Below are 19580 nucleotides of genomic sequence, written 5' to 3'. Positions count from 1 at the left end.
CTACGAGTTGATCCAGGCTTTTCCTCTCTTAAAGCGGCTGAAGTCAGGGTGCAGGAGGCAGTGATTTGGGGGAGGCTGCAAAGCTGCTGGTACCCGTAAGCACTGCTGACTTTACTTCGTTCGTTCGCAGCGGCCTTTTGTCGCTCTAAGGAAGCTAAGTGCCCATCAGGGGGCCTGTTTCAGTCCTTCCTGCCGCTCTAACTCCAGCTGTTTATCAACAGCTAACTGCAGCTTTGGGATCCCAGGGGGTCCTCTGGATGCTGTAACCCTTACTCTCCCTGCTTTTGCCCACACTTAGATTAGATCTGTGCCACCAGCTCTGAGGGAGCCGGTCCTGTCCCCGAGCCTGGCGCTATTGGTCTTTTCAAAGGGCATTTTAACTTCACCAGCCCCGTGCTGGCCACCAAATCTGTTAGGCCCTAGCCCAAGACTGACAGATTCGGCGGGTTTAGCCGCAAAGGCCCTTTCTAGATTCAGACCGTTTATTCCTCACAGAGTCAGCGGAAGGAAGAGGAACCAAAGGCCCCAGTTCCCCGTGGTCCTTGTCCCCCACACACCAAAATGCACAAAACCTGCCGACTGCGGTGGGAGCTGCGGCTCAGCGGGTTGAGAATCGACAGAGTGTCCATGAAGATTCGGGTTCCATCCCGGGTCTTTCTGCCGAGGCCCCCCTGCTGGGCCGCGCTCAAACCCTGGGGGTGCCAGGTGGCTCTAGTGCTGTTCTCTGCGCGCCTCCGTCCTCCTATGGCAAGAGGTTCTGCCAGCCCTTGGGTTGGCTGCGGTCCAGGCCCTGCGTATGTGGCATATGTCGGTCCCCTTCAGGCCCAGAGAACCCTACACTCCTCCCTCCAGATCAGGGACCCCACGCAAACACTGCAGCTGTTTCCTTTCTGGTCCGGAATCCAACATAGGAGCATGTGTGGCACTTAGTTTTCATGTCTTAAATGTGCTTTAATCCCGGGGACGCCTTGGCTTGGCCCTTTTTCCCGTCCTTGACAGGTAAACCTCCGCACATCAACCCGCCATCGCAGCCACTGATGACTCTTCTGCGAATGGGCCACCGCTCCCGTCACCACCCAAGGGGGAGTTCCTTGTCTCACCACTTTCTACTCAGAAGGAGGGCTTTCTTTCCTCCCCCATCTGTTTGCATCCGTGTCGACTCAGACCCTTAGATTATTCACAAGGTTATAATCCTTTACGCTCATTTTGATGCACGAATTGTCCCCACCGAGGCTGGGACCTCTGTCACCCTCGCGCAGGAATCCCAGCCACCGGGTGTTTTGACACGTCCATGTACCTGCCTCTTCCCCCACATGCCTACTTTGCAAAGTACAACTCGGATTACCGGCTTAGAAAAAGAATTTCAAGTCGCCGTAAGTCTATCAATGTAAAGAGCTCATTTAGAAGGGACAGGTGCTGAAGGTTGGCCTGTGAAAATATTCGAGTCATCTTATTCCCCTCAGATTTTCTTTTTACCGTTCCTTTCTTATTTCACAAAGCACCATACCTCCTAGTTCCTATTTAATACTTACAACTTTTTATTTTGCAATAATTATAGATTAACAGGAAGTTGCAAAAATAGTACAGTGAGTCCCATGTACCCTTCACGCAGTTTCCCCAACATGGTGACAGTGGCTAATTAGACTACACACCTTATTCGCGTTCACCAGATTTTCCATGCATTCATTTGGGGTGGGGGGGGGCCTGTAATTTTAGCCCAGATAGAGATTCCCGTTTTAAGAATGCTGTACGAATGCAATTATACACCATGTGACCTTTGGAGACCGGCTTTCTTCAGTCATCATAACACCCTTGAGGTCCATCCGAGTCGTATGACTGCTCGGTTCCTTTTCCTGGCACACTAGTATTCCATGATGTGGATGGACGCTGTACCCACCCACTCAACGGCAGGACATGGAGGCTGTTTCCAGTCTCGGGCTATGACAAGCGAAGCTGCTAAGAATGTTTCTGTATAAGGACTTGTGCCAAAATAGGTTTTCATTTCTTTGGGAAAAGTGTCCAGGAAAACAGTTGCCGGCTAATAAAGTATGTGTGTGTTTAACTTTATTAGAAATTTCCAAACTCTTTTGTCCAGAGTGGCTTACACTTTACACCCTGTCCGCAGTGTATGAGAGATCCAGTTTGCATGCTCAACAGCAACTGGTATTTTCACTATTAAGTGTGTAGTCATAATCCATTGTAGTTTTAATTGGTGAAGAAGGTAGACATAATTCATTATAGTTTTAATCCCATGCCTCGATGGCTAAGGAAGTGCTGGCTTGCCAGCCATGTACCCTCTTTAGTGATGTCTATTCATGTCTTCTGCTCATTTTCTAATTGTTGTTTACTCTTCACTTTATATAGTCTAAATTGATTTAAATAAACGGTTTGCAAACAATTTCTCTCAGTAATTTCCTCCTCTTAAATTTTTTTGCAGAGTTTTTCACCTTAAGTCCAATCTATCCACTTTTTCCTTTGAGGATTATGCTTTCAGAGTGAAGGCCAAGAACCTGTTGCCTAGCCCGAGATTCTAAAGATTTTTCTATGGTTTTTTTCGAAAAGTTTTAGAGTTTAATATCTTACATCCAAGTTCATGACACATTTTGAAGTGAATTTTGTGTAAGGTATGCAGTTTTGTCAAAGTGGGTTTTTTGAGTTTCGCCAATTGCTCCAGCATCGTCCGTGGAAAGACCGTCCTTCCTGCGCTGAGCGGCTTTTGTGCCGAAATCAGTTGGGCGTCCACGGGACCGTGCGGACGACTGCGGCATCAGAGGGAATCTCCAAATTGTTCTTCTTGCTGAATTTGACACCCGATGTTTCCATCCTCCCTACAGGGAAAGAGAAGAACAGACAAGACAACACTGACACGGCCTCTGCCCCAGGAGAGAGGGGTTCATCAAGATTTCGGGGCTCCACTCGCAACGTTGAAATCTGACCTCCAAATGATACACTGAAATTTGAAAAACAATAATGTAGGGAGAAATAAGAGAGAAAATCAAAAACCAAAACCAACCCTTTGTTACTATGTGCTTGTGTTTTTCCTTTTTTTCTTTTTCGTCTTTTTGACTTTTTTTTTTTTTTAGGGCTGCACCAGCGGCATATGGAGGTTCCTGGGCTAGGGTCGAATCGGAGCTTCAGCCGCTGGCCTACACCGCAGCCACAGCCACGGGGGATCCAAGCTGTGTCTGCGACGTACACCATAGCTCACGGCAACACCGGATCCTTGACCCACTCAGCAAGGCCAGGGATCGAACCCGCATCCTCAGGGTTCCTAGTCAGATTCGTTTCTGCTGCACCACAACGGGAACTCCCACCCTTTGTTACTGCTGTTGGAGTCGAGGCCTTCTTTGCTTCCTTCTAACTCCTCCAGCTGCCACTTTAATGTCCAGTATACAATAAGCTTGGCTCTTTTCTGAACCCACACCACAGCAGCGACCCAAGCTGCTTCAGTGACAACGCTAGATCCTTAACCGAGCTACCAGGGAACTCCTCCAACAGAACTTTTAAAACTTTTTTTTTTTTTTTTTTAACGTCCAAAGTCCTAAATGTTTCTGGAAAAAAAAACGCATTCATATTATACTGGAGGTTCTTAGGTAAATAGAATCTGATCAGTGGGAATTTGCTTCAGAGGCAAATATACTAGAACGCAGGTTTCTGGTTACAGAGAAGCACCCATATAGATTCGGCCTCTGATACGTAGCTTAGAATACATATTTTAGAGCCCAGGAAGGAAGAGGTAAGACAGACGCCTCTCGACGGGGGCAAAGAACAGACGTGAGGTGCTTCCACGAACCCTTGTGGACCTAGCTGCTTGCCCAACAGAAGTATCATGAGATTGAACAGGAAATACTCTCTCCTTCAGCTCATTCTAGGAAGACATCTTATGCTTCCTCGCTGCGGGGGGGAAGCACACCCAACGGCATGTAAGGAGAGCTGCTCCACCGTCTGCCTCACGACCGCTATGTGAATTCTGAGGCCATGTTTAATATACAAATTGGAAAAAAATGGTTATACCTCATTTTGGCTCCCGCTTTATTCCAGAGAAGAAAGTTCCTGCATCAGCTCTTCCTTTTCTTGTTGCAGCTCCTGCAGATGCTGCTGGTTCTGCTCCAGTCTGTCCTCCAGCCACTGAAGCAGAGGCCCGCTCACCGCGGACATCTGACTGCACAGATTCTTGGTAAACACTTCAAGAGGAAAAACACAGAGCTAACACTCTCCCCCAGCGGCTCCCCAAGGGTGAGTACAGAACGAAGGAGGAGAAAGGAGAGAAAGGGCGACAGGCAGAAGTGGGAAGACAGGAGAGCTGAGCGATGCAGTGGCCACCCAGAGGCCGTCCTGCAGCCCTGGGCCCCTAAGCCAGAGGGCAGCCTGGCTGTGCAGAGAACACAGAGATAGCCAGCTTTTTCCTCCTTTAGGCAAAAGGGCTAAGAGCAGCTCTCAGACCCTCCCACACTGTAAGTGACCATAACTTCCCAAAGAGCCAGAACTCTGTCTTCTGCAACTTCATTTTTCCCAAGTCCAGAAAGAAAACTGTTTACCAAGTGTTACATACACTGAAGAAATAAATACATTGATGCAACTCAACCTGAAACCTCCTCTTTTTATTTTTTTGTCTTTTGTCTTTTTTTTAGGGCTGCACCCACGGCCTATGGAGGTTCCCAGGCTAGGGATCGAATTGGAACTGTAGCCGCCGGCCTACACCACAGCCACAGCCATGCGGGATCCGAGCCACGTCTACCACCTGCACCCCAGCTCACGGCAACGCCGGATCCTTCACCCACTGAGCGAGGCCAGGGATCAAACCCGCAACCTCATGGTTCGTAGTCAAATTCGTTTCCACTGCGCCATGATGGGAACTCCTGAAACCTCCTCTTTTAAAACGAGGAAAATCCAAACAGATGACGTGTGTGGGAGTTAACGTCTTTCATGCCTCTTACTGTGAATGTTCAGCCTCTTGGTGAGATAAATTTTTTTTTCCGGCTTTTTAAGGCCACACCGTTGGCATATGGAGGTTCCCAGGCTAGGGGTTGAATCGGAGCTGTAGCCACCGGCCTACACCACAGCCACAGCAACACGGGATGTGAGTCATGTCTGAATCTACACCACAGCTCACAGCAACGCCAGATCCTTAACCCACTGAGGGAGGCCAGGGATCGAATTCGTGTCATCATGGATCCTAGTCGGGTTCATTATCACTGAGCCGCGATGGGAACTCCCAAGATAGATTCTATGGCACTCATTTTAAAACAAATTCTGCCCAATAGAAATATGTATTTCTCTTGGAGTTCCCTTCATGGATCAGTGGTTAACGAACCTGACTAGGATCCATGAGGAGACGAATTCGATCCCTGGCCTTGTTCAGTGGGTTAAAGATCCGGTGTTGCTGTGAGCTGTGGTGTAGGATGGCAGCTATAGCTCCGACTGGACCCCTAGCCTGGGAACCTCCACATGCCACACACGCAGCCCTAAAAAGAAGAAAAAGAAATATCTTTTTCTCTCTTATGACACATGACTTATTGCAAATGCCACTGTAATATTGTGGGGTAAATTGTCCAAGATTTATGCATATGTGTGTGTTCATGTGTATGTATACTTTTCAAGAAAACCTGTATAATTTTAGATGTTCCTTTTACCCCACATGCCAATAAGCGAGAGGCATCTTTCTGTGCTGCTAAAGATCTGCATTTTCTTAAGGGCTGTATAATATTCTATTGCTGGACATTCCAGTGGCATCCGATTTTTTGCTGTTAGAAAGACGGCCTTTAGGAGTTCCCGTTGTGGTTCAGTGGAAACGAACCAGACTAGCATCCATGAGGATGCAGGTTCAATCCCTGGCCTCCCTCAGCGGGTTAAGGATCTGGCATTGCTGTGACTTGTGATATCGGTCACGGACATGACTCGGATCCCGCATGGCTGCGGCTGTGGTGTAGGCTGGCAGCTGCAGCTTCGATTCGACCCCTGGTCTGGGAACCTCCATATGCCCTGGGTGTGGCCCTAAAAAAGGCAAAAAGACAAAATAATTTAAAAATTTTTTTAAATAAAATAAATGAGTTTTATAGGCCCAGAAGTAGGGCCATGTGTACGTATTTAAGGATTTCTATTTACAGACGGTACGTGTAGACAGAGCGCAGTCAGCACATAGACCACGTCCATCAGCCCAGAGGCCCCTGCGCTCCCAGCGCCCGTTCACCTCTGCCCCTCTTGCTACCCCGTCCATGAGCTTTGCCTGTTCTTGAATTTCCTATAAATGGAACTAAAGACGAGGCAGCACTTTATGGGAAACTTCCTTCTCTTGGCCTAATGGGACTGAGAGGCACCCAGGTTGGTCTTCTCATTGCTGAGCAACGCTTCCTCATATGGGTGACTCTCACTTGCTTTATCCATTTACCCAGGGACAGGCACTTTGCTACTCCTGCTTTTGGCTACTGTGAATCATGCTGCTGCAAACCTTCCTATACGAGTTTTTGTTTGAACACTTGTCTTCACCTCTCTGGGGGTATTTGTTTAGGAGAGGAACTGGCGGGACATTTGGTAATTGTAATTGCCAATGTCTTTTCCAAAGTGGTTGTACTATATTTAATAGTAAAAGCTTAAATGTATATGGAATTTATTTTTTGTGTAGGGTATTAGGTAGAACTCTATTTTTCTTTTTTCTTTTTTTTTTGTCTTTTTGCTATTTCTTGGGCCGCTCCCGTGGCATATGGAGGTTCCCAGGCTAGGGGTCGAATCGGAGCTGTAGCCGCCGGCCTACGCCAGAGCCACAGCAACGCGGGATCCGAGCCGCGTCTGCAACCTACACCCCAGCTCATGGCAACGCCGGATCGTTAACCCACTGAGCAAGGGCAGGGACTGAACCCGAAACCTCATGGTTCCTAGTCGGATTCGTTAACCACTGCGCCATGACGGGAACTCCTGAACTCCATTTTTCCCTGAATGGAAAGAGAAGTATAAACTAAGAAACAAATGATTGATTTGATGTAACTTCGTTTCTTTTTGTTCCACTTGCGGCACATGGAGGTTCCCAGGCTAGGGGTCGATTTGGAGCTGCAGCCACCAGCCTACATCACAGCCACAATGACGCAGGATCCGAGCCACGTCTGCGACCTACACCAGAGCTCACGGCAACGCCCGATCCTTAACCCATTGAGCAAGGCCAGGGATCGAACCTGCATCCTCATGGATACTAGTCAGGTCTGGAACCCAGCTGAGCCACAGTGGGAACTCTCTAATGTAGCATCTTTCTTAAATATAAATTCTTAAATACATATACACGGGCCTGTTTGGGGGTTCTAGTTTATTTCTCCATTTTTTTGAATTATCGACATACTTTTAAAATGTCTCTGCCTTTAGAATATATTACCAACTTTTACCTCTTTGTCATGTTTTAACTCCAGATAAAAATGATGGGACAGGAGTTCCCGTCACGGCGCAGCGGAAACAAATCCGACTAGGAACTATGAGGCTGTAGGTTCGATCCCTGGCTGCACTCAGTGGGTTAAGGATCTGTCGCTGCCACGAGCTGTGGTGTAGGTCGCAGACACAGCTTGGATCCCACGTTGCTGTGGCTGTGGGGTAGACCAGCGGCTACAGCTCCAATTGGACCCCTAGCCTGGGAACCTCCATATGCTGTGGGTGTGGCCCTAAAAAGACAAAAGACTGAAAAAAAAGATGGGACAGATAAACCAATCCATGTCCCTCTTCTTTTTCTCCCAAAGTTACTGCCTGTAACACTTGAAAGCCTCCTCTTCTTCCTCACCAGTGACTTTGCCAGAATGGCCTGGGGTCAGCGCAGGTCAGAGGAGCTGTGGGCGGGCGGTTGTGTATATCTGACTAAGCTTTTTGCTCTTGAACCACGTGGAGGGCTTCCTTGTGTATTTATTTACACGAAAAGAGTTCCTCCACTAAACTGTCCCTTTTCTATGTCTGTCTGTCTATCCATCGCTTTCACCTCCCACCCCAGCGGGCTGGTAGTGGTGTGCTGGCACCTGGCTCACAAGAGCTGAGTGCTGAAGTGTCAGGCCGTGTTGGCTCAAGTCAGCCATGCCAGGACCTGCACGTCATGGCCCCTGGCCTCGCTGAGAACTGGGGTGTCCCCCCCGCACACAGACCCTGCAGCGGCCCCCGGGCTTCCACGCAGAAGCTGGGAGCGGGATTCCTGAATGGCAGGGCTCTTGGGCAAGAAAACTCAAGGACGAGTTGTGCTTGAGAAGAAAGAAATCTCACCTGAGCCATTATGGATCTTGGTCACTGAGTCCAGATGTGTAAGGCTGGGGGGACAAAACAGTTAGGTTATAGCGGCATCATCCTCAGGCGAGAGACTATCTATCATTCAACTTCATCAGGAAAATGCTCGTGATGTGGGGCATGTGACTTCATTCAGAACCTTGATAGAAATCAGAGAAAGATTTCTGGAAGGACTGCATCTCTCGGCAGCCCTCACCGCGGCCCCCGCAGCCGGCAGCAGGGATACACTCGCGGCTGCTGGGCTTTTAGAACCGAACAGAGGCTCTGCTCCTGAAGCATCCCGCCGGCACCAGGCGAGAGGACGGAAGACGACCGTGGGGACCAGGCCCCGAGAGCGGGCAGAGGAGCAGGAGGGCCTCTACCTGTGGATCCTCCTATAGGCGTCCTGCTCCTCCTGGCACAGGATCTTGGGCAGCTCAACCGCTGACTCAAGGCACACCTTCCCAACGGCTACGTGAGGCACAACATGGATCGGGATTTCAATTCTCTCATACCTGCGATAGAATCAGGGCAGGTCAGTCTTTGTGTGTTTCCAGTTTTACTGAGGCATAAGTGACACATGGGAGTCATATGCATAACTCCAAGGTGTACCTACATTGGGAAATGACTGCCACATTCAAGCCAAGTAACATATGCATCAGCTCACATAATAACCAGTTTTTGTAGTGCTTTAAGATTTACTTTATTGGAGTTCCCGTTGCGGCGCGGTGGTTAACGAATCCGACGAGGAACCATGAGGCTGCGGGTTGGATCCCTGCCCTTGCTCAGTGGGTGAAGGATCCGGCGTTGCCGTGAGCTGTGGTGTAGGTTGCAGACGTGCCTCAGATCCTGCGTGGCTGTGGCTGTGGCGTAGGCCGGTGGCTGCAGCTCTGATTCGACCCCTAGCCTGGGAACCTTCATATGCCGCGGGAGCAGCCCAAGAAATGGCAAAAAGACAAAAAAAAAAAGATTTACTTTATTTACTTATTTTTGCTTTTTTAGGGCCATACCTGCGGCATATGGAGTTACCCAGGCTAGGAGTCGAATTGGAGCTGTAGCCACCAGCCATCGCCACAGCCACAGCAACACGGGTTCCTTAACCCACTGAGCAAGGCCAGGGATCAAACCCACATCCTCATGGATACCCGTTGGATTCGTTACCACTGAGCCACGACAGGAACTCCTGAAGATCTACTTTCTTAACAAATTCTGAGCGTACGGTGGCCATGCTGGGCATTAGCACTTCCCCCTCTGCCATCCCTGCCACGGCAACCGCCCTCCCGCTGTCCGGGCCCAAGTTTGACTAAGGCAGAGCCTGCAGTACGTGTCTTTCTGTGTCTGACCTATCCAGTTTCATCCACTGCAAATGGTACACACGCACGCACGCACCCACACGCGCACACACCCACACGCACACACAGCCTCTTTTCTTTACCCATTCGTCCATCCCTCGACCGTTGTGAGCAATGCTGCGTGAACCATGGGAGCGCAGACAGCACTGGGAGATCCTGACTTCACTTCCTTTGGACACCTGCTAAGAAGTTGATCCGTTTTCATGCTAAGCTCTCATGATCAGAAGTTTTCTGTGGTTTTAAGAGCTTTGTGCGGAGTGCAGAAGGCCCTTGGCAGTAAGACACTGCTGCCAGTTAGGCTACAGCAGTGTATTACCACACCCAGCCACACAACACGCAGGTAACAGCTGAAACAAGATGTCCACGAAGGAAAAGACCAGGGAGCCGTGGCTACAAAGACAAGTCTCCACGAGCACGCCGGGCGGCATCAGTGGCCACTCTCCTGCCCGGGCCATCTGCCTCGTCTGGAAGCACCGGCAGGTGAAGCAGGGGCCTTACACACTCAGGTGAACCTGGCTCGTGTGACCAACGGAAAGATACAGAGGCCTGAAAAACGGTTAGAAAATATGACAGATGGTGAAGAGAAAAAGTCAGTAGAGCAAGATCTGCAAATGACACAGATACTGGAATTGCTAACCAAGCAACTTTAACGGCTAAACAGATAGCTGCTAGAGTCCTCTGGTGGTGCAGCAGGTTAAGGACCTGGCAGGGTCACTGCAGCGGCTCCCCTTGCTGCTGTGGTGCAGGCTCAGCCCCTGGCAAAAGGTCAAAAGATAAATCAAATCAAATAGCAGCTTTGAAGTCTGCAGCACCAAGGATACATCGATGCAAGGGAAGCCTTTATTTCCAGAACTGTGCAGTGTTAGCGGAAAGACAAAATAGTCAACTGGACACTCATAACCACCACGACAAAGGAAGTACAGGACCCTATTTAGTTCTCAAAAGGAGGGCTTAACTCGAGTGGTATATTGGGGGCTGAGGGGTATCGGACAAGAATTCCTAAACTTGAGCTTCATCTTCAAAAATGAGTGTTAGTAAAAAGGCGGGGGAGGCGTACAGATGAGTGAGAGACAGCGCGGCTGGAGAAGCAGGCAAACCGCGAAGGGCTTCGGGTTCGGTTTGGCTTGGTTTTCATGAGGTTACTATGGAGCAGGACCATTTCAGAAAAACTCCGGCAGAGAGACCAGATGGAAGAGATGGCAGACGGGACACAATGGTGGGTGACATGGACACCAAAATGAAAAGACCTTTACAAAATAAGGAAAATGAAAATACCGCTACTATCCTAGCCTCTATGGGAAATATTTAAAGCAGCTATCAGTGGCAATCCATAGCCTGAAGCACTTGTATCAATAAAAAGAAAAGGAAAAAATCTATTAAATGAATTCCAAACTCCAAATGCTAAGATAAAGCACAAGTAAATAGCCAAAATAAAACATAAGGAAGGAAATAATGAAACATAAGATAAAAATTAATGTGAGTTCCCTGGTGGCTCACTGGGTTAAGGATTCAGTGTTGTCACTGCTGTGGCTCTGATTACACTTGCCATGCAGGTTTGATCCCCAGCCTGGGAACTTCCATGTGCTGTGGGCATGGCCAGAAAAAAAAGTGAGGGTAGAAGTAGGAATCAATAATCAAATTAATAAATATAAATAAAAGTGATTCTTTGAGGGGACATTAAGAAAATAGGCAGACTCCCAGCTAACATAATCAAAGTGGAGAAGGGAAAAGTATAAATATACATAATATGAAGTGATAAGGAGGAGATAACTGTTGAAATTTACAATACCACAAGAGACTCTGGCAGATCTTTATGCAAATAAATTTGAAAATGAAACAAAATGGTTAATTTCTTAAGAAAATAAAGCTTACCAAAATTGAATCCATTAAAAAACAAAGCATAAATAGATGAGTTACCATACAAGAAACAGAGGAATACATCCAGAAACTATCCCCCTTCCAAAAAAATAAAAGGCCTTTTTGATTTAATAGAGGAATTGTCAAAGAATACACTGTCCCCACTGCTGCATGCGTTGTACCAGACCCTAGAAAATGAAAGAAGACACCAAGCCATGCTTATGAATCAGGATTAAATACAGTACCCCAAAATTCCAGGAGTTCCCCCTGTGGTGCAGTGGGTTAAGAATCCAACTGCAGTGGCTCAGGTCGCTGCAGAGGCATGGGTTCAATACTCGGCCTGGTGCAGTGGGTTAAGGATCCCAAGTTGCTGCAGCTGTGGATAGGTTGTAGCCACGGCTCAGATTCAATCCCTGGCCCTGGAACTTCCATATGCCGTGGTTGGGGCCATAAAAACAAACAAACAAATAAACAAAATTCCAAAAAGTTATCACTTAGGACTGTGAATGAAAAGGTACTGGAAGTTCCTGTTGTGGCTCAGCAGTAAACAAGCCCAACCAGTGTCTATGAGGACACGGGTTTGATCCCTGGCCTTGCTCAGCGGGTTAAAGGATCCGGCATTGCCGTAAGTTGTGGTGTAGGTCACTGATGTGTTGCTGCTGCGTTGGCCAGCAGCCGGAGTTCTGATTTGACCCCTAGCCTGGGAACTTCCATATGCCGCAGGTGTGGCCCTAAAAAGCAAGAAGAAAAGAAAGCACTAAGTTAAATGTTAGCAAAAATAGCCCAATATCACATTAAGAAAACCTAGTAGGATATTCTTCCAGGAAGGCAAGCTTGGTTGCATGGTAGGAAATCTATTAATACAATACATCATACTAATAGATCTAAAGAAAATGTTTACCTTCATAGATCCTGGAAAACGTAACAAAATTCAACACTCATTTCGGATTAAACACAGGACAAAAGCGGTAATTATGGATGTATGGATATGTTCTTTTTTTTCTTTTTCTGCCACACCCACAGCATATGGAAGTTCCCAGGTTGGGGATTAAATATGAGACACAGCTGTGACCTATGCCACATCTGTGATAATGCCAGATCCTTAAACCCACTGCACCGGACCAGGGATAGAACCCACACCTCCACAGTGACCTACGGCAACACAGTGGGAACTCTACGAATTTTTTTAACAGGAAAAAACTATAAATACTTCAGTCCCGAATACGGTTTTACATAATGATGAACTACTACAGGAATTTCCACAAGAATCAGAAACGAAGCAAGACAGCCTACTGTTTCCATTGTTATTAAAATATAAAGGAGATACTAGACAATGCAGTTACACATGAGAACTAAATTAAAGGCCTAGGAACTAGAGAAGAAGTAAAATTATATTTACAGATGAGATAATATTTATCTGGAAAGCTGTAGAGAATCAAAAGCAAAATTAACACAAGGAAGAAAATCATTCAGAAAGGTAAAAATGTTAATACATAAATAACAGCCTCCAAATACGGAAACAAAGTGGAGAGAACAAACCCCAGCCTAGACTTTCAGGGATCATTTCGATAGTTGGTTACTGCAGAGTCTCTCTGCATGTGTAGAGCATACCCGACATGGAATCTAAAACATGCCACAACTGACCCTCTCCACAGAACAGAAGCACCCTCACGAACACAAAGAAGAGCCTTGGGGATGCCGAGGGGGAGGGGGAGGGAGTGGGATGGACAGGGCGTCTGGGGCTCGTAGACGCCAACCTTGACATGGAGAACGGAGCAGCACAGGGCGCTCTCCCCAGTCTCTTGCCATAGACCGGGACGCAAGAGGATGTAAGAAATGGAATGTATGCGTGGGTACGGCAGGTCCCTTAGCTGTCCAGCAGACATGAATAGAACAGCGTAAATTGGAGGTCCCGTCCGGCTCAGTGGCTAACAGAATCCAACGAGGAACCATGAGGATGCAGGTTCGATCCCCGGCCTTGCTTAGCAGGTTAAGGATCCGGCGTTGTCTTGAGCTGTGGTGTGGGTCACAGACACGGCTTGGATCCCACGTTGCTGTGGCTGTGCTGTAGACCGGCGGCTGCCTGGGAACCTCCATGTGCTTCAGGTGTGGTCCTCAAAAGACAAAAAACAAAAACAAAACCAAAAAAACACCATAAATCAATTACAATAAGAATCTTTTCAGGAGTTCCCATCATGGCTCAGTGGTTAATGAATCTGACTAGGATCCATGAGGTTGCGGGTTCGATCCCTGGCCCTGCCCAGTGGGTTGGGGATCCGGCATTGCCGTGAGCGGTGGTGTAGGTCGCAGACGCGGCTCGGATCCCGTGTTGCTGTGGCTCTGGCGTAGGCCGGCGGCTGCAGCTCCGATTCGACCCCTCGCCTGGGAACCTCCAGATACCGTGGGAGCGGCTCAAGAAAACGCAGAAAGACAAAAAAAAAATTTTTTTTTAAATAAAAGACTTTCTTAAGCTCCAAGAAGTACCATTTTAGAGTAATAGGGAAGTTTCTGCCATCTGCTTTCAAGAATAAAATTTGCCTTTGCAAGAAAAAAAGAAAAAAACAAAGCCATTCAAAATGCGCAGCCAGAAAGACAAAGACAAATACCATACGATATCACTTATAACTGGAATCTAACATCCAGCACAAATGCACATCTCCTCAGAAAAGAAAATCATGGACTTGGAGAAGAGACTTGTGGCTGCCTGATGGGAGGGGGAGGGAGTGGGAGGGATCGGGAGCTTGGGCTTATCAGACACAACTTAGAATAGATGTACAAGGAGATCCTGCCGAATAGCATTGAGAACTTTGTCTAGATACTCATGTTGCAACATTAGAAAGGCTGGGGGAAAAATGTAATTGTAATGTATACATGTAAGGATCACCTGACCCCCTTGCTGTACAGTGGGAAAATAAAAAAAAATTATAAAAAAAAATGCGCAGCAAACTTTGAGAACCGCGGGGCGTCAGAGCCTCCGTCCTGTGCCAGGTCCCCTCTTGCGCCATGTCCTCTCCCTGCACTTTGCCCCCTGTTTTTACTTAACTAATTGCTCTTTTTGTGTTTTGCTTTTCCTTTTTAGGGCCGCACCTGCGGCACACGGAAGCTCCCAAGCCAGGGGTCGAATGGGAGCTGTAGCCGGGGGCCTACACCGCAGCCTCAGCCACGCGGGATCCAAGCCGCGTCTGCGACCCACACCACAGGTCACAGCAACGCCGGATACTTCACCCACTAAGCAAGGCCAATCAAACCCGCATCCTCCCAGAGACAATGTTTGGTCTTTAACCCGCTGAGCCACAATGGGAACTCCTACTTGACTCATTTCTAATCACCCTTCAGAAACCAACTGGAGAACCAGCAAAGGCTTCCCTATTGCTGCTATACAGCACTTATCACGGCTGCAATAAAAGAACTTTCCCCTCTTCTTCTTGCAGCTTCATTGACACATACTTGATACATAACACCGTGTAAGCCGAAGGTCTCCACGTTGATGCGATACGGCTTTACAGCAAAACGACTGCCCCAGAGTGTCGGCTAGTTCCGCGCTCTGATCTTCTTTAGAGGGAGGAGAACGGCCACGATCTGTCTTTCGCGCGTCCCGAGACTCAGGCCTCCTCCTTTATCCCATCAGCAAAATCACTATCGCTGGGGGAGGGACCCAGGCATTCTGTGTGAGTGTGAGTGTGTGAGTGTGAGCACAGTTAGGTTTGCAGCAAACTGGCGCAGTGCAGAGCTTTCCCATATACCTCTGCCTCTGCGCGTCCATAGCCTTCCCCAGGTGTTAACATCCGGCACCAAAGTGGGACATTTGTGGCAATGGATAAACCTCCACTGGCACATCATTATTACCCCAAATCCAGGGTTTATATTAGGGTTCACTCTGGATGCTGTGTATTCTATGGGTTTGGACAAATGTCTAATGACACGTATCCATCATTATAATATCGCTGCCCTGAAAATCCTCTGTGCTCCGCCCCTTCATCCCCCCCGTCCTGCCCAAGCCCTGGAAACCACTGGTCTTCTCACAGTCTCCATAGCTTTTCCTTCTACAGCGCGTCATATAGTTGGAATCATACACTGTGTAGGCAGATGGGCTCAGTATAGTTTTTAAACTGCTCAAGGGACTCTAGCATTCAGCCAAGTTTAAGACCGAGTGTCTGACTTACTTTTCTTTCTGCACATCTTCCAATCTACCCAGCTCACATGTTGCCTAACTTTTGGTGACAAAATAGTCCCTTCTTTGGAAAGAAAAAAAAAATAAGGTCAGCTATGTGTGTTTTCTTTCTAACAATAAAAGAAAGCTTCCGATCAGCAAAGTGCTTGCTGGCTACATGTGACACATCAGAGACTTGTAGTTCCTTCCAAGTGTCTTCCTAAACTCCTTAAGTCACAGACTTTCAAAGGGTGAGAGTGAGAATTCTGCTGGCTCTAACAGGCTCGTTTGTTTACTTTCCTGTGACACTCATTTATAGGATTTATTTTAAAGGTATATGAGATAAGTTTTAGAGAAATTATGTCATAAAACTATGGCTATTATTATTGGAGTTCCCATCATGGCTGAGCGATAACAAATCCGACTGGTGTGCATGAGGACACAGGTTCGATCCCTGGCCTCACTCAGTGGGTTAAGGATTCTGCGTTTCCGTGAGCTGTGAAGTAGGTCACAGACACAGCTTGGATCCCGCGTGGCTGTGACTGTGGTGTAGGCCGGCAGCTGTAGCTCCAGTTCAACCCCTAACCTGGGAACCTCCATCTGCTGCAAGTGCGGCCCTAAAAAGACAAAAGACAAAAACGAAAAGGAACCTAAACAAAACATACACAAAATCTATATGAGAAAGACACAAAAGTAGACTAGAGCAAATGGAAAGACATCCAGTGTTCTCAGAGGGGATGACGCAAACATCAAAAAATAATTATAATTTACAAATTGAACACAATCACAATAAAAATACCAAAAAGTTTTTAGCTGGAGCTGGCCAAGTTGACAGTAAAGTTCACATGGAAAACTAAACATGTACAAATAGGGAAAACAGACAGTGGAACATACAGTAAAGCCTCTATACAGTTCTGACTTTTAGAACCATGTTGAGATTTCACAAACTCCAAAGGGAAATTAAAAGTATTGGTTAAAAAAATTCTAAAAGGGGAGCTCCCATTGGGGCTCAGCGGGTTAAGAACCCGACTAGTATCCACGAGGATGCGGGATCAAACCCTGGTCTCACGCAGTGGGTTAAGGATCTGGCGTTGCCATGAGCTGTGGTGTAGGTCACAGATGCAGCTCCGATTTGACCTCTACCCTGGGAATTTCCATATGACGCAAGTGTGGCCCTAAAAAGCAAAAAAAAAAAAAAAAAAAAAAAATTCTAAAATGGAAAATATCCAGGAAAAAAACTGTCTCTCAATTTTTTCCTGGATATTTTCCAGGACATGCTACTGCATCTAGGGAATGGAGGCGACAGATGCTGCTCGGTATCCTACAATGCAGAGGACTTCTTGCCGCTACAGTTCTCTGGTCCATGATGTCGTTGGGAATATAATGCTGGGAGACCCTGATACATAGCCCAAGGCAATCACTAAAGTAATATCATGAAAAGTTATCACCAATAAACCTCCAAAGAAGACAACATCGAATCATAAAAATTAATTAATCCAAAAGAAAAAAGAAGAAAGAGGGAGGAGTGAATAGGAAGAAGGTAGATTTTAAACCTAATATCATTAATAATCACATTAAATGTAAAGGACCCCACATGTCAATTTAAATGGACGACTGTCAGATTGGTTAATTCCTAGACCCAACTATATGCTAAGGACAAAAATCACACTTAAATTTAAAGACACAAATAGGTTAAAAGTAAAGAGACACAGGAGTTCCCACTGTGGTGCAGTGGGTGAAGAACCTGACTGCAGTGGCTTGGGTCATCGTGGAGGGATGGGTTCAGTCCGCAGCCTGGCACAGTGGGTTAAGGATCTAGCCTTGCCACAGTTGTGGCATAAGCTGCAGCTGCAGCTCGGCTTCAGTCACTGGCCTGGGAACTTCCATATGCCATGGATGCAGCCATAAAAAAAAAAAAAGGTAAAAAGACACAACATGCTAACTAACAAAACTCAAAGACAGAGTAAGTGTGGCTATCCCAATATCAGAGTGAAGAATATTAACAGGGATGAAGAAGGCAATTTTATAACGATAAAAAGATTATTGAAAAAAACACCTAACAGCCCTAAACATGTAGACACATAATTACAGAAGCTTCAGAAGCTATTAATAAAAACTGATAGAACCATGAGGAAAAGAGACAAATCTACAATTACAGTTGGAGAAGTTAATATCCTGCTTTCAAAAACTGACAGAACAGGAGTTCCCATCGTGGCGCAGTGGTTAACGAATCCGACTCGGAACCAGGAGGTTGTGGGTTCGATCCCCGGCCTTGCTCCGTGGGTGAAGGATCCGGCGTTGCCATGAGCTGTGGTGTAGGTGGCAGACGCGGCTCAGATCCCACGTTGCTGTGGCTCTGGCGTAGGCCGGCAGCTACAGCTCTGATTCGACCCCTAGCCTGGGAACCTCCAGATGCCGTGGGAGCAGACCAAGAAATGGCAAAAAGACCAAAAAAAAAAAAAAAAAAAAAAAAGAATCCCACTGCAGCAGCTTAGGTTGCTGCTGAGGTGTGGGTTCAATGCTCGGCCCAGTGCAGGGGTTAAAGGATCTGGTATTGCTGCAGCTGTAGCTTGGATTCAATCCCTGGCCTGGGAACTTCCATATGTCTCAGATGTGGCCATCAAATTTGAAAAAGAAAAGAAAAGAAAGAAAGAAAATTGAGAGGACTTCCCTAGTGGCTCAGGAGGTTAAGGATCCAGCATTGTCACTTCTGTGGCTCGGGTTTGATCCCTGGCCGGGGAACTTGTACATGCCACAGGCATACAAACTCAGACTGCATACCAGCTGTTAAGCTGAGCGAATGTCTTTATTCTGGTTAGTTTTGCCCTGTATATCTCTAAATGGGAAACAACAAAGATATCAATTACCAGTTAATCACAATCTCTTTGTTGTTTCCCACCAGCAGAACGCAAGTTACCAAAGCTCACTCAAGAAGAAACAGATAACGTGAATATCCCTGTATCTACTAAATAAGTCAAATTGGCAGGAAAAAGATTCCCACAAAGAAACTTCTTATTGGTACAATAAGAATCTCGGTGTCCACATCAATATAAATAAATGAATGAAAAAATAAACAAATGGGGAGAAAAGGAAGCCCTCCCCTTGAGTAGAGTGCCGACTACTAAATACAGAAGGAACACGGGAATTGGAGCACTGCATCTGATCATCATCGTAGCCATGAGCCAGTAGGAACGAATCCCTGATGGATGCTAAACTCCCCCCAGGATAGTTCTGACTTTCAAAGGGAAAAATTTCCAGTGCAAAACCTCACAGACACTTCCTTAAGCGCAAGGCCAGAGTGCAATCTCCTGTGATGGGACAAACTAATATCATGTGCCACCTAATGCAAATCACTGAGAAGAGCACATCCCTTCTGTGGTGTTATCGTCAAGGGGACAATTGAATCTAATTGTGATCAAACATAAATCCAAAGTGAAGGACATTTTTCCAAAATACTGAGCCTGTAGCCTTCAAAAATCCTAAGGTCACAATGTTATTAGGAAAACTGGTGAAATAAGAATATCATCTATGAATTTGACATAGTATTATATTAATGGTAATGTCCTGATATTGACTATTTTATTATTGTTACGTGGAAGAATGTCCTTGTCCTTTAGGAGATAGGCACGGAAGGGACAGCATTCATGTGACTTATTCTCAAATGGTTCAGGAGGAATTATCCATGGGTATAAAGGAAAATCCGGGAGTTCCCATTGTGGCTCATTGGGTTACAAACCTGACTAGTATCCATGAGGATGCAGGTTTGATCCCTGGCCTTGCTCATTGGGTTAAGGATCCCATGTTGCTGTAAGCTGCAGCATAGGTTGCATATACAGCTCAGATCTGGTCTTGCTGTGGCTGTGGCATAGACCTGCAGCTGCAACTCCAGTTCGATCCCTAGCCTGGGAATTTCCATATGCCGCAGGTGCAGCCCTAAAAAGCAAAAGAAAAAAAAAAAATCCGGTAATGGAAGCAGGATCCAATTCGGACCCCTGGGA

The 19580-nt window shown here is 46.8% G+C and overlaps 2 protein-coding genes across 4 annotated transcripts in view; both read right to left on the bottom strand.

Moving 5' to 3' along the window:
- Positions 1-2768, bottom strand: part of LOC125118165 (phosphatidylinositol-binding clathrin assembly protein-like) — a 42702-nt gene extending 39934 nt beyond the window's left edge. Inside the window, exon 1 of the mRNA XM_047764292.1 lies at positions 2663-2768. Coding sequence (XP_047620248.1) covers positions 2663-2768 — 106 coding nt within the window. The remainder of the gene's footprint in view (positions 1-2662) is intronic.
- The window catches only part of BRCC3 (BRCA1/BRCA2-containing complex subunit 3), a 53456-nt gene continuing 35387 nt past the window's right edge, over positions 1512-19580 (bottom strand). For all 3 annotated transcript variants that reach the window (XM_047764453.1, XM_047764454.1, XM_047764455.1), the window contains 4 exons: positions 8607-8738; positions 8224-8267; positions 4015-4184; positions 1512-2828 (listed from right to left, as the gene is read on the bottom strand). In XM_047764453.1, the coding sequence (XP_047620409.1) occupies positions 4033-4184; positions 8224-8267; positions 8607-8738 (328 nt within the window). In that variant the 3' untranslated portion in view covers positions 1512-2828; positions 4015-4032. The remainder of the gene's footprint in view (positions 2829-4014; positions 4185-8223; positions 8268-8606; positions 8739-19580) is intronic.

The sequence above is a fragment of the Phacochoerus africanus genome, chromosome X (genome assembly GCF_016906955.1).
Source record: "Phacochoerus africanus isolate WHEZ1 chromosome X, ROS_Pafr_v1, whole genome shotgun sequence".
Classification (NCBI taxonomy): domain Eukaryota; kingdom Metazoa; phylum Chordata; class Mammalia; order Artiodactyla; family Suidae; genus Phacochoerus; species Phacochoerus africanus.
This window is presented reverse-complemented; position numbering and strand designations above follow the sequence as displayed.